General features: G+C 39.7%; 1 protein-coding gene across 4 annotated transcripts in view; it reads left to right on the top strand.

Moving 5' to 3' along the window:
* Nucleotides 1-27003, top strand: part of SPATA5 (spermatogenesis associated 5) — a 145257-nt gene that overhangs the window by 105477 nt on the left and 12777 nt on the right. For all 4 annotated transcript variants that reach the window (XM_053403465.1, XM_053403466.1, XM_053403464.1 and 1 more), the window contains exon 15: nt 9208-9372. In XM_053403465.1, coding sequence (XP_053259440.1) covers nt 9208-9372 — 165 coding nt within the window. The remainder of the gene's footprint in view (nt 1-9207; nt 9373-27003) is intronic.

The raw sequence follows: 27003 nt of genomic DNA, 5'->3' as shown, positions 1-27003 counted from the left end.
CTATCATCGTCAGGTAGCATGATCAAGGATAAGGGAAGCTGTAGTCCAACAACACAGCAATGTGTAGTCCAAGTATGCATTGGCTGTGCCTAGTCTATGCCAAATCATTCGGCTCTCTTTCTCCCACAGCCACTTTAGGGCCAAAACCCTGAATGTTTACCCTTTTGATGGATGCATCTAGTTAGGACATAATTAAGTACTGTTTTTGAAGACCAGGAGTATCTAGTTAGGACATAACTAAAGTACTGTTTTTGAAGACCAGGAGTAGAGGAACTTGGGGTTGCCCCTTTACCAATCTGTACAAAGAGTAAACAGTAACCAAGTGATGGCTAATTCTCCTGGGCGACACACTGTAGTGAGACTCCAAATGTTTGTCCCCTTCTACAGTTCTCTGCATGGGCGGTAGGTGGCGCTGTGGTGTAAACCACTGAGCCTTGGGCTTGCTGATTGGAAGGTCGGCAGTTCAAATCCCTGCAACAGGGTGAGCTCCCGTTGTTTGGCCCCAGCTCCTGCCAACCTAGCAGTTCGAAAGCACACCAAAAAGTGCAAGTAGATAAATAGGTACCTCTCTGGCAGGAAGGTAAATAGCATTTCCATGCGCTGCTCTGGTTTCACCAGAAGTGGCTTAGTCATGCTGGCCATGTGACCTGGAAAAACTGCGGACAAACGTCGGCTCCCTTGGCCAGTAAAGCGAGATGAGTGCCACAACCCCAGAGTCATTCACGACTGGACTTAACTGTCAGGGGTCCTTTACAGTTCTCTGCATATTTTGGTTCTGTCCTGTAGTGCTATTCCGTCTTGTAAATCACCTGCCTTTCCCTGTAATCTGCTTGGTATTTCCTCCTCTTCCTTGTGTTCGTCAGCTAAGTTTACTCTGTTTTCTTCAGAAAAGCAGGAATCACATATTTTCTCCTTCCTTTGTTGTGGGGAGAGAGAATGAGAACATAGGAAGCCAAACAAAGCAAGTCAAGTGGATTGCCAAGAATGGCTGCTGTCTGTTTTGTTTTTTAAACTTACATGAGTTAGTCATATGTTTATAGCTGGGATTTTAAAACCACATTTTGATTCTCATCTTCATTTACTGGCACAAACCCATTGATTTCAGATTGGGCAAATCAGAGAGATGCAGATGATCAGTGAAAGAAGGGTGATTGTTTTTGATTGTGTCTGTGTTTATTAGAACAGGATTTGTGAAAAAAGAAGTGTTAATTAAAGACGTTTTCTGCTTCTGTGAGGAGACAGTCCTGTGTTCTAGCAGTGCTTGAGCAGGAGACTGGTTTGTATGCAGTGAACTCATCTTAATTTACAAGCCTAAAGTCATTGGCTGCGCACAAGTCCTCCTTTGAATACTTGTATTTGCTCTAGGATCTGCTGTTCATTCTTTACCTGCAAATAATTTCATTTTTCTCCTTCAAATGTGTCATTTTGTGAAGGTACATGTCCACATATTGCTGGTGTTAAGGTAACCTCTATTATTGCACTGCTGTGATAACATTCCTTCAATTTCCTTCTCCCCCCTTGCCCCACCCCAAGACGGAGAAAGTGGGTGTGTGGAAGGACTGTGCTTTTGTACTGAAACTTCAGGTGGAATGAAGTGGTTATAAAAGCATCTATCAACACAGTAAGAGCTTGCCAAACTAAGTATTTGGGTTGGAAGTCATGCCTTCCAAACTGCTTGAAAACAGGAAGTATCTTTGTTAAGTGATGGAGAGCTGTATTTTGCTAAGAAAAGATTTCTTTTAAAAAAAAAATCTTGCCCAATATGAGTTAAACAGTTGTTCTGGAGTTTGGATAACAATTTTAGTGCATGATCATGCACACACACTTATGCATATTGCGTGTCTGTGTATCTTTCCCCCTATTATTAAAATTTGAGCACTTTATATATGAGCAGTCGCTGTCAGAAGCCAGCCCAGGCACATCTTATCCCTGGTGATTCCTGTAAAGAACTCAGAATCTGTCAGAAACAGCCTGCAGGATTGCAACGGCTCCTGGGTGATTAATTGCCAGAAGAGTCTGGTTCCAGGTTTCATTACATATAATTGTTATCTTTTCTTAAAGGGGTTCTTTTAAACCCCCACCTCAAAAGTTGCTTTAAAAAAAAAGCATTCCTGAGGCTTAGCGGTTCTTTGCTGGGAGACCAGAAGACTCTCATATGTAAATGTACAACTTTTTTAAGGGTATTACCTGTTAATCGGTGCCTCCCCTGGCCCCCTTTCAGCTAATTTTAACTTTACTGAAAATAATTCTACTAGAAGTCAGGGATAGATTCGTTATCTGGCCAACAACTGCAGTCAAGGGCTGGGAAGTGAAATTTACAGTGAAATCCTGTTTAGATGTTCTCAGAAGTAAATCTAATGGAGTTTAATGGAGTTAAAGATAAAGGGACCCCTGACCATTAGGTCCAGTCGTGGCCGACTCTGGGGTTGCGGCGCTCATCTCGTTATATTGTCCAAGGGAGCCGACATACAGCTTCCAGGTCATGTGGCCAGCATGACTAAGCCGCTTCTGGCAAACCAGAGGAGCACATGGAAACGCCGTTTACCTTCCCACCGTAGCGGTACCTATTTATCTACTTGCACTATGACGTGCTTTCGAACTGCTAGATTGGCAGGAGCATGGACCAAGCAATGGGAGCTCACCCCGTTGCGGGGATTCGAACCGCCGACCTTCTGATCGGCAAGTCCTAGGCTCTGTGGTTTAACCCACAGCGCCACCCGCTCACAGATAAATGGGTAAAGGATCGCATCATTACTATACAGGCGACTCTCAGCTTATTCAGGGGTTACATTCTGGGGATTGCGTCTAAAGCCAAAATCACGAATAGTCAAAACACATTGGGTTCAATGGTGGGTGGGTGCCAATGTGGTTTTCCCCCAGATACCCATCCCCTTTCTACACCCATTTATTTAATTATTTATGCCAAGCATATAAAGCTGAATGTGCACAAGTTAAAAGCGACTTTTGAGAAAGATATAAAGAAAAGAGGATTTGAAAACAATATCAAAACTAGATAAAGAAGTTCTACAAAATAATTTAAAAATACTCACAGAAATGTATAAATTACTAAATAATACACAAACAGATCAAGAAATTAAAAGAAGGAATATGTGCACTGTTCAGGGGTTTTTTCTGATATATAGTTGTGTTGTGTTTTTATCTTGTTTTTAGTCAGTTTTATTTAATGTTGTTTTCAACATTCAGTTCAAGTTGATTGAATGTTTTTATGTAAACTTGGATTTTGTTGTATTAAGCAGCATATTTTATGAATAAATAATACACATAAAATTCACTATTAAAATTTTTTTTTAATTATTAAAACTGTTCCACACTTGGTATTGTATTAAAATGATTAAAACTGCCCTACTCTAGTTAAATCGACTCCTCAAAGGGTGATTTCAGTTGTAGTCAAACAACATCTGGGGCTTAAGGTTGGGGTGGCTACCCTAAGCTGACTCAAAAAGGAAACATTAGCATGCTGTTTGAATGTTGTTTGTGGTTTTTGCTATCTTTATAATGAAATCCTTCATGCTTTCTACCTTTTCTTTTAATGGATTGAGCGTCAGCAGACATTTCCTTCTTAAATTGTTCAAAAATACATTTGAAAAGCACCAGATCTTCTTTCCACAACCTAGGGAGTTTTTGGTGCCATTATCAGGTTGTTAGAGTCACTTTGGGCTGCCAGGCCTTGTGCACTAAATTAATGATTGAGTAGTTGATAATATCTATTTTCTTTGCACCTTGAGCGCTCTGGGTTATAACAAATCAGTATTAAATCTTGTAGCAGGTTTCGTCATCATTTTCAGGCCATTTCAAAAGGTTTTTGCAAGCTGGGAGGAAAGCTCCCAGTTTGCCATGTTGATTCAGTGACATCACCACCACCTCTGTTTGAATGTTATTATTTATTTGATTTATGAATTTCTTCCCATGAGCTGTCCCAAAGCAGTTTATAATACACATTTACAATACATAGAATGATTGCATTTTTAAAAAAATTGTTAAAACATTTGCTTCTGTAAAAACAATTGAAAAAATTACGCACACAAACACACAATTTAAAACAACAACAACATACACATATATAATCAGTTCAAATCCAGTACAGATACTGAATAGTATTTCAAAAATCTCCACTTAGAATAGCTCTTTGAAAGAGGAATGTCTTCAACAGGCACTGAAAGGGCAAAAGAAGAACTCATCTGTCTAATATGTGCCTTGATATTTGTACCTTCTTTCTTGCTCTCACCCTTCCCATGGCTGCTTGTTGTTGCTCATCTGCTGTGCTTCACCAGCCTGTGTGTGCTGTTGCTTAATACCAGATCAGTAAATAATAAGTCCTCACTCATCCATTATTTGATGTTAGAGGTGCTTCACCATTCCTCCTTCAAAATAACGCTACAGGAGAGCAGAAGCAGCAGTAGCACACCATTAACATAACGTCACAATCCTAGACATATCTATAAGTCTTCTGTTTTCAGCGGGGCTTACTCCTAGGTAGCTGTGCATAGGATTGCAGCCAAATTTCATTAGGGTTTTAAGTAGCACTCTTGTCTCTTCCCCAGCTTTGTTTATTTCTTTAAACCCAACTCTTGGAGACCTTTCCTAAGTGCATGATTTGTGACCCTTACTCTTCTGGTCCACTGTGATAACCTGCTTTGCAATAATATTAACAAATCATATTTAACTATTGGATGCACATAAATCCACCATAGTGTTTATTTGTTTACATTGATCTCATCAATCTGCCCTTCCTTGGACTCATTTCAGATAAATATCCACTCCTTCTGAGTTGTCAAATCTTGCTAGGAACATCAAGCCACCTGTTTCTCTCTCTCCCCCCACCCCCGGCCAATCTTTTATTAATACTTTTGGGTAATAGCCATGTAAAATGTTTCTGCTTTGTTGACTGTGCCTTACAAAAGCGCTGCCACTTGATACTGCAGATTCTTCCTGAACACCTGCTGTCAAACACATCAAGTCTTTTCTTGTCAGTTTGCACAATGCTTCAGGTCTTGAGCAAGGCTGACATGACAGAAATGTTGTACAGCCTGATTCTTTAAAATAATTCTATTCCTGTCTCTTGTCTAAAATAGTCAGTTCCCAACACTCTGTATTGGTCATAATCTCCTAACATTCTCATCATACAAACTACTTGTTTGGGAGTTGCAACGTAAAAGCCACCCCAGGGGTATATGATGAGGAAAGGGCAGTTCTTCCCATGCCATAGCCCTGATCTGAATCTCTCTCTCTCTCTCTCTCTCTCTCTCTCTCTCTCACACACACACACACACACACACACACACAGACACAGAGAGAGAGAGAGAGAGAGAGAGAGAGAGAGAGAGAGAGTTGTGAATCACACACACACATACACATTCTGGAGCTGCCATCAACTGTGAAGCGAAAGACATACCGTATTTTTTGCTCTATAAGACGCACTTTTTCCCTCCTAAAAAGTAAGGGGAACTGCGTGTGCGTCTTATGGAGCGAATGCGGCTGCGCAGCTATCCCAGAAGCCAGAACAGCAAGAGGGATCGCTGCTTTCGCTGCGCAGCAATCCCTCTTGCTGTTCTGGCTTCTGAGATTCAGAACATTATTTTTTCTTGTTTTCCTCCTCCAAAAACTAGGTGCGTCTTATGGTCTGGTGCGTCTCATAGAGTGAAAAATACGGTACCTTTGTTAGAAACACAGGAAGCTGCCTTATACAGAGTCAGAGCACTGGTAGATCGAGCTCATACTTATCCACACTGACTGGCAACAACATCTCCAGAGTCTCAGAAAAGGGATGCTCTCAACTCTACCTAGACATGCTGGGAATTGAACCTGAAACCTTCTGCATGCAGGGCAGATGCACTACAACTGGGCTACAGCTCTTGCATCTTCCCCTCTCTTACTAATAGCAGCTGAGTGGGGGACTGAAGTAAAGTAATCATGATGGGAGTCTCTGACACACACACCCCGCCAATCACGTCATGGCTCTCCTTAAAATTAGCACTTGTTAATTAGCAGATCAAAATTGTGTTTCATATATTAACTGTGGAACCCCAACATGGTGTGTTGTTTGGCTCTTACTATGCAAGGAGACAGAGCAATTAAACAGACGAAAAAATGGGATCAAGAAAATAGGAGCCGACTCAGTTCTCAGCTATTCCCATTGGGTTCTCTGGAAGAAAATAAACCAGCTTCTAAATATGGAACATAGTTGGGAGGCCCAAAATATGTTTTCTTATAAATATTTTGTACTGCTCAATATAAAAGATACTTGAAAGATCATCTCATCCCTTATATACCCAATTGATCACTGCCTTCTAAAGGAGAGGGAATCCTGGAGATACCATCGTGTCAAGAGGTCTGTTCTGCACTATGTCAGCATCGGGGTGTGGCAGTGTCTTTGGAACTCCCTCCCATTAGATTTAAGTCGGGTGCCATTTATCTCTCTTGTCTTTTCAGCACCTATTGACTTTACTCTTTCAACAAGCCTTCAAAGTGGATTTTCTTTTTATTCCAGTTAGTATCTGTACTGTACTGGATTTGGAATTGGAATGCTCCGTCTCTTTCAATAGAGGCTGGTCCATTGCGGGGGGGCACTGCCCCACCAACCTCAACAAGTCTCGGGGAGAAGACTAGAATTAGTTGGCTCTGCCTCTCATTAGATCAGGCTCCACCTACTGTGGCTCACCCTGATTTCTACTCAGTGGGCACTGCCGCTTCCGTCCACATCCTTTTATAAGTATCTGGGAAAGGAGGAGGGTGAAAGATAACAATTTCCCCCCTGAAAAGGAAAATAAAAGCTATTCAGTGACCCTCCCCCCAATCCTTCTGTTATGTACTGAAGTTCTCACCCTGGGCCAGCAGGGGGATACTGTAGATAGTTTTCACTCAGGTTCACATATGCAAATAAGGGATTGAAAGTGACGTTCAGTGATTGGATAGTTACAGAAAGTGGTTACTGTTACGTTCTAGTGGAGCTCTATATAAGCAGGCTGGCTGAACCCTTCAGTTCAGTTCTGTTCTGGCCTGTGAGTAAACAAGAGCTGTTTGAAGAATCGCTGTGTTGTCTGATATGTTCACACCTTCAAGTTTAGATGCTATGCAAAACAAAATGCATGCACACAAACCTGCCCCCGCCCCACAATTATATTCAGAAATCTTAAGAGAATGAAGCAGGAGAGTGTAATAGCCTTTGCCATAAGCCATGTTGAATTGCTGCTGCTGTTTTTTAAAAAGCGTGCATGCCTACTGCGTGCACCTAAAGGGATACTGGATGTGTGCCAAAATGTTAAAAATTCCAAAGCAGCATCCTGATATAAATGTGACTTGACTGAACAATGAGCTGGCAGTTATATCTCCTAGCTTGTTGAGACTTTAAGGAAACACTCTGATGATCCTTTGGGCGGCTGCACTGAACTTGCTGTATAGTTTCCTTAGCTGAGAATATGTGCGCTTTTGTTTTAAAAATAACAGGACATCTCTTAGCATGCACAATACATTTTTTCCACCCCAGAGTACTCACAAAAGTCTTTTTAAAGAAACTAGGAAGGGTGTTAACTTGATCAATGCTGTGCAGGAAGGAAAGCTTCTTCCTACTATTTTTCAGCGTGACTTTCACTGACATGATCAGGCTGGGAAAAGTCTTATTGGCTGAGAGCCCAGGACAACCGTGCAATATCTCTAGTCAACTGGAACTCAAACTACACTGCCCAAGGGAAAACTATAACATAAAAAACAACTTGGGTTACGTGCTGTGCCTTAAACACATCCAGCTGAAAATGTGTTTAAAATTCTGGATTTGCATGCAAGCTGTTGTGGATGTGGGGTTGTTTGTTTGTTTTTTAACAAGATGGCAATATTTATCAGCAAATTAAAATGTATTTTTTCATATTATTTATAAAGTTTAATAAGGAAGAATTCAGACAACTGGAATTCTACCCACCCACAATTGTGTCATCACCATGGGGTCAGTTCTACAAGGTTAAACATAGTTAAAAGGATATCATGTGTATTGTATGTATTGTCAGATGTGCATTGTCCAATACATGATGGCCCATAAGCTGCAATCGTTTTGACAACTAAGGTCATATTCAAACCATACCTTTAAACCACACTTGTACTACTCTTACAAGAGTCTTGGCTTCACCCCCCAAAAAACCTGGGAGCTGTAGTTGGTTAATGGTGCATGGAATAGTAGTTTTGGGAGGGATCTCCTATCAGCTTTCAGCATGGGAAGCCATGACTGTTTTAAGAGTGGCATAAGAGTATTTTAAATATATGGTGTGTATGTGCCCTAAGGCCCCCTATTCATTTTATTACAGCAGCAAGAGAGCTACTGCAACATGGTTGTATCCTGTGAACACAAGCATGCTGGATGTGATGGTGCTGCAATTCCTCCTTTTGTGAGCATCACCTGTCTGGGGTTTCCAAGGAAGGAACCGTGTCGCAGCAACTCTTGTGTCACTGGGAGTTCATTAGTACTGGGCCTTGGTTCAATGAGGAGTGGTGTTCATAAGAAGTCACTGCACGGGAGTGGGGAAACATCCATCATGCTTTGTGCACTTCCAGCTAGCAGCCGTCAGTAATGTTAAGTAGGATCGGTGACATGCACCTTGTAGTGACACCATGTCAAAACTCATTTATTTACCGAGGCAAGTTTTAAAGTTGATCAGTAGGTCGTCTCTTTGGTATTTTGACTGCCTCTTTTGTTTTTACTTATGGTACTATTTGATTCTTTATTGTTTTATACTGTATGCAATTAAATTTGTGTTTGTTTACATTTTTCTTTACCTCTGAAAACTGGCTCAGATAATTTTTAACAATCAAACAAATAATTGGGCCTATATGTTATGGAGAGAGTGGCATGGGATGCATTTTTTAGCAGGAACCCTGTGGAAGGTGTTACAATTATTACTTCCTCCTGTGATACCTGATGCAAATATTAGAAAAGGCACATAAAGATGAATGCAAATTATAGGTGTCTGTTTTGCTCTCAGTATGTGTACTAGAAAGCCGCTGTGCAAATCAGCTTCCTGTTATGCATTTCGGAAACTCAGTGGCCACTTGCGCATTATATCTTATGTCACTTTTGTGATGGAGATGTTAATTCCTATGTCAAAAAGCTGCTGTAACAATCAGAGGAAAATAATTCTGTAAGTTATTTTCTTTGTCAGCTTCCTTCTGATCCAATAATTTTATTTTTTTAAATCACTTTAGGCTTTGATGCGACCTGGTCGAATTGACAGAATCATATACGTGCCTCTTCCTGATGCAGCTACTCGTAAAGAAATATTTAAAATCCAGTTTTCTGCCATGCCTGTGTCTGAGGAGGTCCACATGGATGAGCTTGTCCAACAAACACAGAAGTATTCAGGAGCAGAGGTAGGAACGCAGTGCCATATGAAAATGTGAAATCCTAATAATTAGTACTATATGTTTGATTTCCGGTAATTGTGTTTTACCATCTTGTTTGTGTTCCTCCTCATAACATCATAAGTGAAATGGCATTTTATATACTGAGGAACAAATTGCTGTCAAGGCCGTGCAGTCAGTTGGTCAGATCCGTCTTTCTAATCCATATCAGAAGCATACCTAGCAGTTGGTGGAACTGGCCGTGGGGGGCGGGGGCGGGGATGGCATGCAAAAATCACCTATCAGACTATGGCATGTATGATGTATACAGTATGTGTGTGGTATTGTGTCCTCCGCTGTCAGGGCGAGATCAAATGCGCGAGAAGCTTCCCAACCTCCATGCACTGTGGCACAAAGACATGCAAATTATTTTGCCCTTCCTCTTCACCTTGTCTGCGTTGAGTAGTTGGGTCACATAAAATAGTAATTCCTAAGGTGGCTATTGCGGTAAAGTGATTTTTTTCTGGAGTGACGGCGCCTATACAGCTCCTTGCCAATTGTACAAGGGACCCTAGGTATGTGTTTAGTAATTCTTCACACATTTAAAAAACAAGAACCAAAAACTATAGTGAAAGCATTTCTGTGTAGCGCTTAATGTGAAACCTGTGTGCAGATTACATAAATAATGTGTGCATGTTGTGATTTGCGCTGAAAGATCAAGGACCATAGCAAATGATGATTTCCACATGAGTTTCGTGTTAATTTCTGCTGTGCAAGTGGATAATAATTTTGACCCAGTCAAGAAAACACTTAGCTACCCTTCCCAGTTTGGTGTCATCTGCAAATTTGATGAGCATCCCCTCAATTCCTTCATCCAAGTCGTTTATAAAGACGTTGAACAACAACAGGCCCAGGACAGAACCCTATGGCATCCTACTTGTGCGTTATCGAGAGCTGCTTTGCATAATTCTGGTTGTCCACTGAATTGAGAACATGAGACAGTCATATGTAGATGTGCTCTGAGAGAACAGCTGTCTGTTGGATTACAGTGATGTACAAAATGAAAAGTTGACCAATGCAGCAGTAACAGACGAGTTACCATTATTAAATCCCTACTCGTTATAGTTATTTCATATTTCTTTATTTAAATCATGTAAAATCCATCTTTAAACCAGGTGTCACCAAGATAATATAAAAAATAATATAATCCACTAAAACACATTAAACATCATTAGAGTATAAAGATTTACATCTGGCTTATCTAAGGAACAATAAAAATGACTATAACATATAAAAGATCCAGGAAGGACAGAGTGAACAGATAAGTTTTTTTACTAGTGAATATAATATCTGTACTATTGGTACTTGCCAGATATCCAGGAGAGACCATTCCATAAGGGGGCCACCACAAAGAAAGTCTGTCATCAGGTGGTCATAATATGAATATTTGCAGGACAAGGCACAACCAAGAGGGCTTTATCTGGTGATCACAGTGAGTGGGTAGATCTATATTTAATGTGTGTGCATATGGTATATATGTACTGATTGACCTTACCATATGTTGTTCAGAGTTGGTGATGGAGGCCAATAGAACTGCGACTAACACCCAGGAATTGTCTCACTAGATTTATATATAACACTATATATGTGTGTGTATGTTTGCAGTTGTACCTCTGGTTATAGACGCTTCAGGTTACAGACTCCGCTAACCCAGAAATAGTACCTCGGGTTAAGAACTTTGCTACAGGATGAGAACAGAAATCACGCGACTAAAGTGGTGCTTCAGGTTAAGAACAGTTTCAGGTTAAGAACGGACCTCCGGAACGAATAAAGTTCTTAACCCGAGGTACCACCGTATATGAAAACCACAATAGCCATTTCTTAGAGCCTTTTAGAGGAGCTTTTCAGACGATTGCCTAGTTTCATTAACAAGCTTTATCTCATTATACCTCTAGTTCCCTGCCTTTCCATTTTACATTTTACAGGAAAAAGGAATCACTTTAGTTGATAACTTCATGATGCTTGATTTATGGCAACCACTTATAGCAAAAAGGAGAATTATTGCAACCCACTGGGGTTCTAAGCAGTGCAAATACTTTACTATTCATGTAGTGCTGAACTATTATTTTTAATGTACCTTACTGTTTTTCATTTTTCATATATGTCATAAACAGCAACCCTTCCCATTCTTCCATAGATACATCCATGTAAGTAAGAGAGTATACAGTGATAATTACTTACCAAATTTTGCTCAGTGAAAACAGTTTTCCAGAATAATCAAATATTATGGAATTAGTAAAGAGGTGATTGTGGGTTTTTTTTTAGAATGATTTATTCAAGTAGCATGAAATTGCTGAAAATTAATTTGTTTGCTTAACAGTTTTTTTTTAAGAATACCAATATAACTGATATCCCAAATAAACCGTCTTCGTCCAATATTGTACTTAGGTTGCTTTCTTCTGAAAAGATTGTGAGGAAACATAGTATCCAAAGCAGACTGCCATCTATCCCAGAAAAAGAAAACCCTAGTTATGCCTCATGTTTAGATTTCTCATTGACTAGCTTTGAAAGTGGTTTTTAAAGTAATAGCTGCATAGCTTAGACAAGAAAGCCTATTTACAAGAAATAACTTGCCATGGAAGTCAGAGGCAGGGAATTCTACCCTTAGTCCTCCGAATAGAGGAGTAGCTGTATCTCATAGTGTGTTTGTTATTAGTTTCCTTGCTACCTGTAATCTCTAGTTTCATTTGGGAGAGAAACCTTTTTCTCCTATTCTGATCAACTTTGAGTTGAACATTTGATGCAACAAGTCTGCAGCAGGATATTGAGCACAAATGTTCCCCTTTTCTTTCCACTGAAGGAACAAGCGTTAGAGAAGATGATGAGCTAATGAAAAGGTAGAAAGCATAAATCACCTTACAGTGTTTAATTTTTACATTCCTCGCCCGTACATCAGTCCACAGAAACAGCAATTGAAATGAAGTAATAGTTCTTATGCTAATGAACAGAAGTTTTAAGCTTACTTTCAGCCTTCAGAATTTCTAAAGATTCTTGCAAATGAGGTTAGAAGTAGTGTTAATGATACAGTATTATGTTGGGTAGTTCTTTGCGTAATCACAAGGTTCAGGGTCCAGAAGTCGTGAGTAACCAAATTTTTTTGTGCATTCTTGGATTTCCTCTTTTTTTAATACACAACTGCATCCCATGCCATTCTAAGGTGTTTCGTGATTTTTCAGTGTATTTAAAAAATGGACATTTTAGGGAAAGTGATGTAAGTTTCTTAGGGATCGCTTCATCTTAGTAATTTCCAGCTTTAAATTGCACAGAATTTGTCTCAATAAAACTGGTGCTGCTTATTCTATAAAGCTCAGTATAGGCTTTCTTAATTTGCTTTCTGGTGTTGTAATTAAAATTGCACACGAAGCCCTAAAGAACTGTTTGTTGCAAGTAAAAATGAAATCATGTGAATCCTGACAGATGTCAGGTTGCTAATTCTGTCATTCGGAAACTCTCTTATCCGGAAAGGATAATATAATTATAATTATCATACATTATCTACAATAAAAGGGTGAGTTTAGATGAAACATGTCTTGGCAGAATAGAGACTTGATTCCTTCTTTTAATAAGCACGTATGCTGATCCTTATGCTAAATCTGACTTTTAAAAGAAGTTTATTACATTTTTCTTTTCAAATTAAAAGGACGACTGATCTGCTTTGTCCTAAATCTTTTCTCTTCGAACTGTGGAGGAAATATATAGAATAAATTATAAGAGTTCTATGAAAGAAATTAGCATTTAAACATTTCTGGAAACCAGAGCCTAGTTATCATCTCCTCCTTCCAGTTCTGAAGCAAATTCCTTTTTAAATTCAGAAGTAGTTATAAAGACAACTCTCATGGGCAGGTCAAGCATGTGTGTGAAACATTCTGCTGAGAACAATAAAAACTGAAACATCCTGCTTTCTAGTATAGAGCATCTCTTTGAGGTACATACGTTTATGGAAAATTAAGATGTGAGACAGTCTTAGCTTTATGGCAGACAGTTTATAGTGTGAGAGCCAAGACTGGCATCATGTTATATGGCATATCATATAACCATGCTTACCAAAGAGACATTAAATGTGAGTAGAAACTATAAATCTATCACTTGTACCTAGAGGACTTGGTGTAAATTTTATCTTCCTTGCCGAGCAATAACTCACAAGGGTGGCACACAGCATGCACAACAAAATGCTGGTCAACTTTCACTCATGCTGTACCATGTGCTTATTTGATGTCAGGAAAGCATCATTGCGTTGCCATAAAGTCATATTGTACTGTATAGCATAGCTCAACTCTCATCTCAATCTTAAAGCACATCTGATTAAATGTAAGTCATGAGGAAGGACGCTGCTGATTTAAACCACCTCTTACATTCAGTAAAGAAAATGTAGACAGTTTTATCACTGGAAATGACTATGCACAGAGTTCTACTATATTTTGTTGTTTGTTTCATAAAAATCAAGGAAAAAAATACAACCTGTTTGCAAAATTCATAGGCAAACTTGCCTGTTGCTGAGCACTGGGGATCGTTTTATTTTGGGAACTACAACCCCCACCCCCAAACATCCAAAGAAGTATTCCTGTATCATATTTCCATTCTGGTTCAGGAGTAGCTTACAAACTTTTTAGGGAAAAGCCCCACTGACTTTCTAAGTAAACATACTTGGCCTCAGACTGTCTCACTCTCGGTTACATTTGCAACACAGCCTTGGCTGTTCATACACAGTTAGCACATGAAAAATGTAGTATAACAATACTTATTATAATCCATTATGTCAGCTTCTCTCACACATGAAGCATTAAGAAATTTGTGGGCCTTGTTGCACTTTTGAATGTATCTTTCATTCAATAGCTCAAATTTCTGTCATGTGGCTGTACTATAAAGAAATGGATAGGAAGCTTGATAAACTTGCTTGATGAACTTCCGGGTTAGCGCCAACGACGAATGGCGGAGTTCCTCTGACCGGAGGAACGGGCTCTGTAGAAATTGGGTCTTCCCGCCGCGGCGAAGGCGGGGGCCCGCTAGAAATCCCAGGCGGAGAAGCCTGGGAACGTGGGGTTCGGCAGAGCACCAAGAGCGCCTCCCCTACTCACGAGGAACCCCCTTTTGGGGGCTCTGGAGTGAAGTGGGGTGAGCAGCGCGGTGCTGCGAACCAATCGCTATTTCCATGGAGGGAAGCCACGCAGCCATCGCCGGAGAGCGCTGACTTTTTCCTGATGACATTTGGACTCTAAATCAAGTATCCGTGAGTAAAAACGGAGAATTGGATCAAGAAAATTGCAAAATTTATGAATTAGGCACGAAGCGGGAAGGTTTAATCAGGAAGTCCGCCTCCCGTTTTTTGTATATAGACTGAAGCAAAGACCTTGCAACCTAATAGCCTGGAAAACTGCTTTAAAATTGGAAATTTCCTGCATTTATAACTAATAAAACCCTCTTGGAAGCAGGAGAAAAGGGGGGGGGAATTTGACTGTTCAATCCTGCAGGAGGAGAGTAAAGGAATTTAAGTTTCCACCGTCCCTAACCTGGGAACGGGGTGTCGGGACAGAAATTGTTTGAGACGTCCATTGATTGAAAGTGGAGTATTTTTGACAGATAGCTAAAGAGAAACAAACTAACTTCAACGCTACTTTCTGCATTTTTGTTTTTTAAAGAAACAAAGTATCTGAAAATTGAAAGGACTTGAAATCGAAAGTAATCTTCTTTGGTGGATACATTTTAAAATTGGATACAAATAGAAATTGTGTCCCCTAGAGGGAGCTTGTCAGTTTGTTGTCACAGTTTATTTGTAGACAGCTGCGAGATTTGGATCGTGGGACCAGCCATTTGACCTTCAGAAATGTGTTGGAAGGAAGATTTGGTGTCTGCCCTTGGCATGACAAATGTTTTGCTGGAGCAGCTGTGTGATAAAATGAACTTGATGCATGAGAAATTGGATTTGATGAGTGCAGTGGCCAGTGAATATGATTTAACAGAGAATAAGAATAAAGAAGCTATACAGTGATCAATTCAGGAAACTGGCTTAACAAGGCAAGTCCAAGGGCAGATGAAGAAGGAAGAGGTAGTGATTACTCCTCAAACAACACAAATGGAGAGATCTAAAGTCCTGCAGGAACAAAAGCCACTGCGTTGGAAGATGGAACTTGGAGAGTGCTGGGAATTGTTTGAAATCAAGGAAGCTTTTAACTCTAGTGGGACCATGAAACAGGTGAAGAACTATTTTTTGGATAAGGTTCCTTTGGACTACAAAGATGTCGACGGGGAGTGGGACTGGGGGGAAGGGGCCAGTCTGATGAAGGAAAATGGAAATTATTACCGGGTGGAACCCTCCGGAGACCCACTCCCCAAGAATCTAATAATAGACAAAGAAGTGCGTAAGCACAAACAAGAACAAGAAAATCTGCAGAAGGGGCCTAGAAGAGACTTAAGGGCCTCGGACATTAGAACACTAGATTGATGGACTGGATGTATTGGACAGAAAGGACTGACACAATCCGAAACCAGGAAGAAGGGACCGTTGGATAAAAATTAGAGATACAAAGGAAATTTTTTTTGGTTTTGTTTTGTTAATTTTGGAATCAGTGTATTATAAATATTAGGGAATATGCTGGAAAGGAACTAAATTGGCTTTAGTAGAAATGATTTAAGGAATATGTATGAATATGATGTAAATTTTGAAATTTTAAGATTTTTAAGATAAGATAAGGGTAAAGAGATTAAGGTAAATTGAATAACAGATAATATTAAAAGATGGAAAGTTTATGTTGAATCAACAAATAAGATATATTGTTAAGATTAATTATTTAAATTAAAATTGAGAAACATGGGAAGAATTTGCTGGAATAACAATTTAAACTAGAATACAAAAAGGGAGGTGTGAGGAGGTTCAAGAAATAAGCAGATGAAAAGTTGTAATCTGAGATTTGTATTTTTCTTTTTTCTTTTTTGGTTTTTTCTTTTTTCTTTATTTTTTCGCTATATTTTTTCTTGTTTTTCTTTTCTCTTTTTTCTTTGTGTTTATGTATGGATGAAAATTTGAATAAATATCATTTTTTTTTTAAAAAAAAGATAAACTTGCTTGATGTGTATCTGTGTGTGATGCCAGCAGAGAACTGAGACTGCCTCGCCACTTTTCTTTCCTGCCCCCCGACCGCCTCACCACTAGTGTCAAGTAATAATGGAATTATGTGAGCCTCTTCCAGATATATGCACATTAGTGAAGGAGGAAGCAGTCAGCTATTCAGGAAGGAGGAGAGAGGGGATACACTTGCCCTTTCCCCCCAGTCCTGAAGACAAGAGAAACACTGAATTGAGTTCTTTGCCCTGGAGGGGGAATGGCCCAAAACTGGCAAAATGAGACCACATCCTTGTTTCCTGGTCTAGATTCCGAGTTAGCAGAATCAGGCCAGAAGGTGAGGGATTTCCCTATAATATTGTTTGATTGAACTCCGTACTATTAAAAAAACTGGACACCCTACCCCCCTGGTCAAGAAACCTATTGGGGAATATGCTTAGCCACCAGGTAGGCATCTATATATGCATGTGCTTAAGAATATGGAATCGGTATGAATACTATACTGCAAAGGAGGAAATACACATTAGTGGGTTTTCACAGGTCTTCACTTGCTGTTTACTAATTTTATATCTCCTCCATCTTACCCACCGTCCTCCATTTGTTCACATAAAGTTGTCAAAAACTCTTCTGTGTAGAATGTAGGAGAAGGAAGTGTGTCGCCAGCACCATGGGGGCTGCTGTCACTTAGTAGAGGCTACAAAAGAAAGTCGGAAAGTAGCAATCTATCATCCAGCTGTGCTTCCCTTTCCCCCTCCCTCCCGTCCCAGTCTTCCCTGGGGCCATGCTTCTTTATTGTCCTCTGACTTAGCAGTGGTTCCCAGTAAAGGAAAAACATGTTGCTGTTTATAAGCAGTTGGGAATTTAATTCTAGAAGGAAATGGTCTCTTTCAGAAGTTGCTATTGTTTGTTTTTTCAGGCTGGTTTTTTAATTGTTTTTATCAAGTTCATTTTAAAAAATACAAATCAAATTACACTGGTCAGCCTTGAGAATTTTTCATGCTCCTTGGGAGCAGTTTTACTCTCTTCAAGATACAGTTACTAACGTAATCTTAGTTCTTGTAGCAAATAGTGAAATGCCTGGTGCTTTCTGCGTGCAGCACTTTTATGTTGTGGGGGTAGGTGGGGTGGCTAACCTTTTTCATACTGAGAGCCACATTAACCCATGCTCAACTCTGCAGGGCATGGCCAAGGTGTAAAAATGGGTGTGGTGGGAACCTTCGTTCTTGGGACTTCATTTTGAAAAGTCTTTCCCATCAGTTATTTTAAATTAAGTTTTTAATCATGCATTATTCATTATTAAATTCAATGTTTTTAGAAAAAGATCCTCCCCTTTTTTAAAGGAGCAATTTTATGTGGACTCTACCACTTCCTTGACATCCTGTTACTCCTGAGCTTTGCATTCTTACTCTTGTTGGCATTAGGTTATATAACTACCTGAAGGTTATGTAACTATCTGAAGGCTAATTTAGATAGGATGTTTATGCTGAACTAACACCCTAGTCAGCCATCTAGCTGCTTCCATCAAGCCCAGCTTGATAGCACCAGGGATCTTTCCCACAATCTGTCTTTACAGATCATTATAGATACTTGATTTAAAATGATCTGCTTCGGTGTCTAATCATGCTATATTTGATGTGTAAAAAGAATTCAAATCAGAACACAAACATTTTCAATAGAAATCCATTTTTTCTCTTGAAGGCAGTGTGCTAATTGAGATGGTTTTGCTGTAACCAAATTTATTTTTATGTGGAAGGTGATAGAATATTTTATAGAGAGTTCAGAAACAGAATGGAAATCCAGCTAGGCAATTCTGTGATCCCATCAGGAGTACTATTTAGTTGTGGGCACTCCGGTTCTGTTAAAAACATGCTCTTAAACTGAAAAGAATTCAGAAGAAAGCTACAAGTATGATAAAGGATCTAGAAGGAATATCACTGAAATAAAAGTTAAATTAACTGCATATGTTTAGTACAAACATATCTGTACTAAACTTTCAAACTTTAAAAAGACAAAAGCAAAAAGAGAGAAAAGTGTACATTGTATCTACTGAAAAGCAATGAATTTAACAAAGTCTACCTTGCTGAAATTTAATGAATAGGAAAAACTGTAAAGACATCTGCAGTGGCACAAGCATCATACAAAGGTTTGTAGAGCCTCATTCCTTGAACGTTTTCTAGGAAACATATCTTTCGGGAAAACTACAAAGAGATTTTTGGTAACGTTTATTACAACATAAGTCCAATTTCATCAGATGCATGAAGTATTATCCTGAATTACAGTATTTCAATACCAATATCTATCTATATGTCTTGTGTTTATAAGAGAAAACTGGAAATGGGGAAATAAAATGGAGAAAATTGAGGGAAATAAAATGGAGAAAATTTAGTAATTATCACTGTCTCTGCTTAACATTTGATAACACAATACATCCTGGTATTGATAATGCAATTAACACACACAATGTGCTAATAATCCTTTGTCTCAGTTGAGCCCACAAATGAGCCCACTGACCCTCTTGATGAATTCAATTGATTTCACATTGCAGTTGCCCTTTGAAGTTCCTTTGTTCCAAGATTGCCACTCTAAAGCCACTTAACACATTGCCAGGAGAGATTGAAATGTACCCCCCATCAGTTTTAGATTACTGTCATTTCTGGTGTCATATTTGTTTAATTGTTTTTTAATTATTGTTATTTCTATGCTCTTAGCTGTTCTTATTTTTATATGTAAGCCACTTTGAATCCTGTATGGGGAAAAGGTTAATAATAATAATAATAATAATAATAATAATAATAATAATATCCATATATTACACTGAAGATGATAGGTGAATGAATGTCTGATGCTGTGGAGGATATAATAAGGTCCTGATGCCAGAGTAGGTAGACAAATATGACATCTCTTTCCTATAGTCCTGAGTCCATATCTCTGTTATGTGACCTGTTGGTGGTGATGATGAGCAGCAGTTTTAAATTGAGGGCTGTCAGTAAGCAAGTACGGTGCTACCACTCAAGGCCTGTGAAAGGGAAGTATCATTTTTCAGGATGTGCTATAGATAGATCATTGATGATATGTTTGAGTGGCTTCAGCTAGAAATTGTAAGTGACAACAGTAGTCTGTCGTTTTGCCTTCTAATTTGGTCCTACAATAGATAGTTCCTGTGTACCAGTTTGGCCTAGTTAATTAGTCTGTCCATCCCCTCCCCCAAAGCGCTGGGTGTGTATTGTAGTTTGAAGAGGGTCTGCTATAAATTCTTAAGTAGTTAGTCTCTGTCAGGGATTTTTTAGGTACAAGAACCTGATTATAATTTTGAATTATGGTGCTGGAGAAGACTCTTGAGAGTCCCATGGACTGCAAGAAGATCAAACGCATCCATTCTTAAGGAAATCAGCCCTGAGTGCTCACTGGAAGGACAGATCGTGAAGCTGAGGCTCCAGTACTTTGGCCACCTCATGAGAAGAGAAGACTCCCTGGAGAAGACACTGATGCTGGGAAAGATGGAGGGCACAAGGAGAAGGGGGCGACAGAGGACGAGATGGTTGGATAGTGTTTTCGAGGTTACCAGCATGAGTTTGACCAAACTGCGGGAGGTAGTGGAGGACAGAGGTGCCTGGCGTGCTCTGGTCCATGGGGTCACGAAGAGTCGGACACGACTAAACGACTAAACAACAACACCTGATTATAAAACATGGTTATGCTAGATTAGGTAACCCAAATAATCAGAAAAACTTGCCGCTCTTTATAGTGCTGGAAGTACACGCTTTGCAGAGTATATGCTTGATAGCAAGCAAGAGCATACATATGTGCTATATTGACTTTAAAGCCAATAACCAAAAGCCCACACAAAAACGAAGACTTAGTATTGTTTCTGGGAAACTGCTTGGTCTTCGACTATTCCATGTTATAGACTACAGGCACCATTATTTGTATGTTATTCACTTGGTCAAGCACTTGCTGTTGGGAGTTGTAAAGAAGGTATCCCAAGCTTTTCAGTGATAGGCTAAAAGACATATTCTTAATTTTTAAAAAATGCTTATAAGGAAGCTCTAGTAATGTGCTCTAAGCAGTTTACATTACTCTCCCCCCTCCCCACAAACACACACCCCCTTTATCAGAAATCAGGTTGCTTTGTTCTGCATCCAAATTACCAAACGGTTCTCTTGGGCTTCCTCATTAGAGGTAGTCTAATGTTCAAATTACAGGGACGCGGGTGGCGCTGTGGGTAAAAGCCTCAGCGCCTAGGGCTTGCCGATCGAAAGGTCGGCGGTTCGAATCCCCGTGGCGGGGTGCGCTCCCGCTGCTCGGTCCCAGCGCCTGCCAACCTAGCAGTTCGAAAGCACCCCCGGGTGCAAGTAGATAAATAGGGACTGCTTACTGGCGGGAAGGTAAACGGCGTTTCCGTGTGCTGCGCTGGCTCACCAGATGCAGCTTTGTCACGCTGGCCACGTGACCCGGAAGTGTCTCTGGACAGCGCTGGCCCCCGGCCTCTTGAGTGAGATGGGCGCACAACCCCAGAGTCTGTCAAGACTGGCCCGTACGGGCAGGGGTACCTTTACCTTTTAATGTTCAAATTGGGACGTGGGTGGCGCTGTGGGTAAAACCTCAGTGCCTAGGACTTGCTGATCATATGGTCGGCAGTTCGAATCCCCGCGGCGGGGTGAGCTCCCGTCTTTCGGTCCCAGCTCCTGCCCACCTAGCAGTTTGAAAGCACCCCTAAGTGCAAGTAGATAAATAGGTACCGCTTTATAGGGGGAAGGTAAACGGCGTTTCCGTGTGCTGCGCTGGTGCTGGCTTGCCAGAGCAGCTTCATCATGCTGGCCACATGACCCGGAAGTGTCTCCGGACAGCGCTGGCTCCCAGCCTCTTAAGTGAGATGAGTGCACAACCCTAGAGTCTGACACGACTGGCCCGTACGGGCAGGGGTACCTTTACCTTTACTAATGTACAAATAATAAACAAGGATAATAAAATCAGTGGGACTTTGGGCGTCTCAGCCTCATTGTATAGTCAAAGCTAAAAATATGTATTGGCTTGCTTAAAAAAACATGGATTATTAGTTTGAATGAAATTCCCAGTCACAAGGGCCAAGTGCCGCATATAAAGAAACATGTATATTTGTATAAGATAGTAACTTCTACATATTCTGGGCTCTCATACTTCTACCTTTCACAGATGTGTTGACACTGTCAGCTGAAAGCCACATAGGTATTTATTTATGGCTCTTCATTAAAATAAACAGATCATTTCATGTTATTCAAGCAATAAAGTTCAACAAGATCAAACAATAAGCCATGTGATCAAGCCATACAGTTATGGGCTGTTTTGTGGTTTTATTTTATTATTATAATGTTAATTGTACCTGTTTTAATTGTGACGTTTTTTGTAATTTGCTTTGGCACTATTTGTTGACAGGCAAGCTGTAAAGTGCAGTCAAACACACACATTAAAACACCAGTGCACTAACCTCTCTTCTAAAGGATGAGATTATAAGAGCCAGTGCAGTGTAATAGAGTGCTGAACTAGGACTTGAGAGACCAAGTCTCAAATCCTCACTTAGCCATTAAGCTCACTGGGTGGCCTTGGGCTAGTCACTGCCTCTCAGCCTAACCTACCTCACAGGGTTGCTGTAGGGATTAAATGAGTATGTGGGAAACTACCCTGAGGTCCTCTGATATGTGACAAACTACGCCAGGTAGTTTAGATGGTTCGTTGAGAGAGGTGGGCTTTCATTTTTAATACTGCCTTTTATAATCTGTTCATCCTCTAAGGTCTGCCTTTTAATCAGTCATCTGCCTCATTCAGATAAACTCTTTCTAGAATATAATTATTTTCTGAAAAAAATGAAGACCTGGTTGTCACAAAAGATGTTATGTTTTGAACTCCTTCCCTGATAAGCCATAAATCTCTGCTGTATATATTGCAGTAATTAATTGAGCGTTTCAAGTTAAGAAACTTCCTGACTGGACTTGGCTGTTCCTGCATGTACAGAGGCTGTAGCCAAATGTAACATGTCTGCAGAGCTTTTAAAAGTCATGATATGAAGATATTTAGCGTTAGGAAATGGTGAAGGTGTGTGGAACCACAGCTTTTATCGCTGATTCATCCACTGTGAAGGCATTCTGGTTGTGCATATTGGCCAACATCCACCAAGAGCAGCTCTGCCAGATTTCATTCATTTCAACAGGGCTTCCACACCGAAGCCTTTCTAGAGCCAGTACTGCTTTCCCTCTTGTCTGAAAGGATATGCTTAATTGTAATGCACTTGAAAAAATTGCCTTAATTTCTTTACTCGTTTTATCCCACAAAATAAATATCAGTAATTAAAAGTAGTATTATGTGGTACAGACAACGGCCATTTTGTACCAGGTTACATTCCTGACCTCCACACGCATCGGCGGAGCATGTATATGCCCGCTCCACCTTTTACAGCCCATTATGCCCTGCCCCCTTTTCTTCCTTTCTTTTTTGCCAATTATTTTTATTGATTTCCCAGTTTTAACCCAATTACAGTACTTACGTGGTTTTAGGCATTGGTTTTTTAAAAATCAAGTTCAGACTATTGACTGACAATTCTGAGTTAATTTGAAAGCCATAGATCTTCTCCACTTTGTCTTTTTCAATATTATGCCTGAGCCCTCAGCTCTGAGAGACGTATATACAAAACAGAACAGGTGTGCATGTCTCATACCTCAAATATTTTGATAACCCAAGGCATTTTGAGATCTACCACCACATCCTCCTGCTCATTTCTGATTGAAGATAGGGCTTTAGTTTTGTCAGAAACCCAAGTATCCCAAGTGCTTTCAAATGATCATCATTTACGTTATGATATCCACAGTGGATAAAATTACCTTACGAGTGTCACAAAGATAAACTGGAGCCATTTCCTACCCAGTTATTATCCGTGTAGAACAGGTTGTTCTCTGCATGTCAGGACAACACTGATAACATTTGGCAGCAGAAGCAAATATACACACTAATATTAGAGCTGTGATAACAGACAGGCTTGCATTCTGAGTTTGATGTTTGGTAGCAGTCATTCATCTTTGTTTTGCTGCTGCTGCTGCTGCTCCTCCTGTTCTGCGGTACAGTACAGAATGAGTTCATACATTGGGCTCACAAAGCACACTTCCTAAAGCAGGTGACTGCCCATATAACTTCACTGTTTGTTAAGAAAACAAACCAGAAAAGAATTTAATAACATTGGGCGACATCCAATTGTGACTGCTTGCACAACGGAAATCTGCATGCACAATGAGATTTCCGGTTTCTCTTCTCCTGCTTCCAGCCCCCTGCATGCCCCAAAAATTTGCACAGAAGGGACCCTCAGCTTCCAGGATAGATTTTGGGGGTGCCAGGAGGAGGAGAGAAAGAGGCTCTCCTGTTGCAAAAGCAGGCAGCTGTTCTCATCATGTTAGAGCTTTTCTCACCCATTGTCTGTATGAATAACGACATTAAATGTGAGAGAAAAGTACCCATGTTCATAATTTGAACCCAAAGGAGTGTGGACACAGAGAAAAACATGTGCTTATTATTTATTTAAAATACTTTTATGCAACCTTTTTAAGGAGAGGCTTACACATATCTAGTTCAACTACAACAGTAAAATCAATGAAAGTCAGTAAAAATAAACCCCATTTTGGGTATTGAATAAGTGGCTGTTAACTCTTCAATATTTCATTCAATCTGTTTAACTGCATGGTCATAGCTATAACCTGGTTAAGGTGCATTAAATTCAATTCTTAATACTTCAGTAGAATGAGTAAAACTGAAGCATTTATATTTATTCTGGCCATGTACACCTTCAGATGTGAGATTGTAGAAGAGCCAGAAATGTATGAATGGCAGCATTATTTTGCCAAGAGTATATTATATGGCAGCTTTTTGTGTGCTTACCTGATGATGCAATTCTGAAATGATGAGGAATAATGCTTTAAAATAAACCATACCTATGTAATCAATTATTTAAAGTATAGTGTAAACTGACTCAAAAACACCTGAGCAATATTTTTAGTTGCCAGAAGTCTGTATAATGTAGACAATTGCTCAAGTTAAATAGTGTGATTTGGCTACATGTTACAAACATCATCATAATAGCCATATGGTTTAAGAAGCATGTTGTTTTCTGACAGGCTAATGTACTGGAACTATTTTGTTTATGTTGCTGCAACAGCATAAGAAAGAATAAGAAATATTTTTGGTTCATGCAACTTACATTTGGTTCTTGCAATTTATATTTCTCCACCCTACTTCTGCTTGGTATAGTGCTTACATGTGCCATTGATTTCAAGAAGGGCCATTCCAAAATAGCAAAGGGAATGTTTTAGAGAAACTAGTTGTATGCTTGATCTGCTGAATTGACTTGCAAAATTGCAATTGATAGGAATCTTTCAAAAATATGCTTTGCACTACTAATGCCATTTAAAAATACATTTATTTCTGAACCAGAATGGCGGGTGTTGATTTGTGCTTACTGCAAGCATTCCTAGTATTCACAATGGTATATTTGTTGAATCCTGTTTTGCACGTAGTATTGATTGGGCAAATCAGGGAATGTGCAATACAGACATGGTGGGTCATGTAAATGTTTGAGAAGTGAAAATGGAACACACTCCCTGAATACACCCAAGATTCCTGTGCAGATCATCCCAATTTAATCATGGCTCATGAAACACCCAGTGACAAGGAACTGCAGGTGGTTGTGTTTTGGAACAAAAGTGGTTGGTTGCAAAATGGGCTGCTCCAAACATTATTTCTCTTACGGAAGAAGTAAAGGAGCATATATCCTAGACAGGAAAGTGGAAGGGAGATTCCCATAGATCTCCAAAGAGTTGCATGATGTAATAAAGTGAGTGGAAAGAACATCCTCCCATCCCAAGTGAACCCTTAATACACATCACTGTTAAGTATTAAGATCCATCTAAAAGCTTTAACACATCAGAGGGTACCAGTACCACTTCAACATAGGCTCACACAGTCATATATTTCTTCATTAGTTGGATAAAAATATGAAGGTTATGAAAGATTATTAATCATGTACAATTTTTTAGTGGTCTGTTTTTGGTGGGTTAGAGTGGGCAAAAGGAAATAAACAATGAAGTTCAAACAACTTAAAGTGGAGTTTGCATACACTGTTTGCATAAAGCTATGTTATGGCATATGGTATGACTACCATACACAAAGTAGGTAAATAAAGCAGAGGTAGAACAGCACATTTCAAGACAAGGATAGGGGTTGCTAACTCTGGGTTTGTTTGTCTTGTAATGGGAAAATTGACAGCATGTGTGTGCTCTTAACTATCCTGTACCCACCAATTTAGCATTCAGCTTCCCACTCCCTCAAAAAAGCCCATTTCCCCACCTGGTTTTCAAGACCAGAGATAATGGCTTCTGGATGGCATTTGTAGGGGGAAATTGGCGTGTTTGGATAAAGTTAAGCTCCCCATCTACCACTTATTCCATGCAATGTTCCTCCATTTGCATTATCTCAGGAAACAAGTTTGGGAACATACTTTGTCAAGATATGTAGTTCCTCCCTAGGTGTGGTTGTGGGAGCTTTTCAACAAAGCTTGCTTTATGTTGCTATTTTCAACTCATGCCTATGCACAGTAGAGACTGTGGAGAAGAGGCAACCCAAATTGGGCATACATACCATTGATTGCAGTGGGAGAGATTTATCAACATATTCTAATTTACCCATTGAGTGCTTAGCTTTGTCTAGTTCATGTATGTATAATACAAAATTAATGCAAATTTAATACAAAACTAAAGTGTAAAATTTACAGACACTGATGCCATAAAATGTAGTAATGGCCACTAGCTTAAATGGCTTTAAAACAGTATTAGACAAATTCATGGAGGATAAGCCTATCAGTGACTACAAGTCATGGGAAAGTGAGATTGCCTTCATGTCCCTAGAAGCTTCTGGTGGACCACTGTGGGGAACAGGATGCTAGACTAGATGGCTCTTTTGTCTGATCCCAAAGAGCTTTAAAGTAGATTGAAGTTATGTAAGAATTTCATCATGCAGGGAGTGTAGCAAATGAAATGGCATATGAATGTCACCTTTGGTTTGGAAATCTGTACTAATCCCAACTTTACTATGGATTTCAAAATTGGCACTGCCTGCAGCCCTACCATATCACAATGGTTTGTGATGTTGCACTAGTGTTGCCAACAGCTTTTACTCATCAAATATTGTGTTGATGTTGTGGAGTAAACAGTGTTTAGATAAGTTTGTAAGAAAGCAATCTGCCTGTAATCCTTTATCTGGAAATGAATCCCACTGTGCCAGTGGATCATACATTCTGTAGTAAAGAAATGGATGCTGGAATCCTTGTTCTTTTAAATTGCCACGCCAGATGGTTAAACAGAATGTTTAACAGAATGTAATGGAGGGAATGTTACAATGCCCTGATATAAGTCAGTACTCTTTCTACACCTTATAAACAAAGCAACAGCATGTAAACAAAGAATTTCATAATGCCCAGATGCAAAAGCAGTAGTCCTCCAGTACTTCGACTAATGAGTACAAACTTGTCATCC

Source organism: Podarcis raffonei, chromosome 9 (assembly GCF_027172205.1).
Source record: "Podarcis raffonei isolate rPodRaf1 chromosome 9, rPodRaf1.pri, whole genome shotgun sequence".
NCBI classification, from domain to species: Eukaryota; Metazoa; Chordata; class Lepidosauria; order Squamata; family Lacertidae; genus Podarcis; species Podarcis raffonei.
The sequence above is the reverse complement of the archived record's forward strand: the minus strand, read 5'-3'. Positions and strand labels throughout refer to the sequence as shown.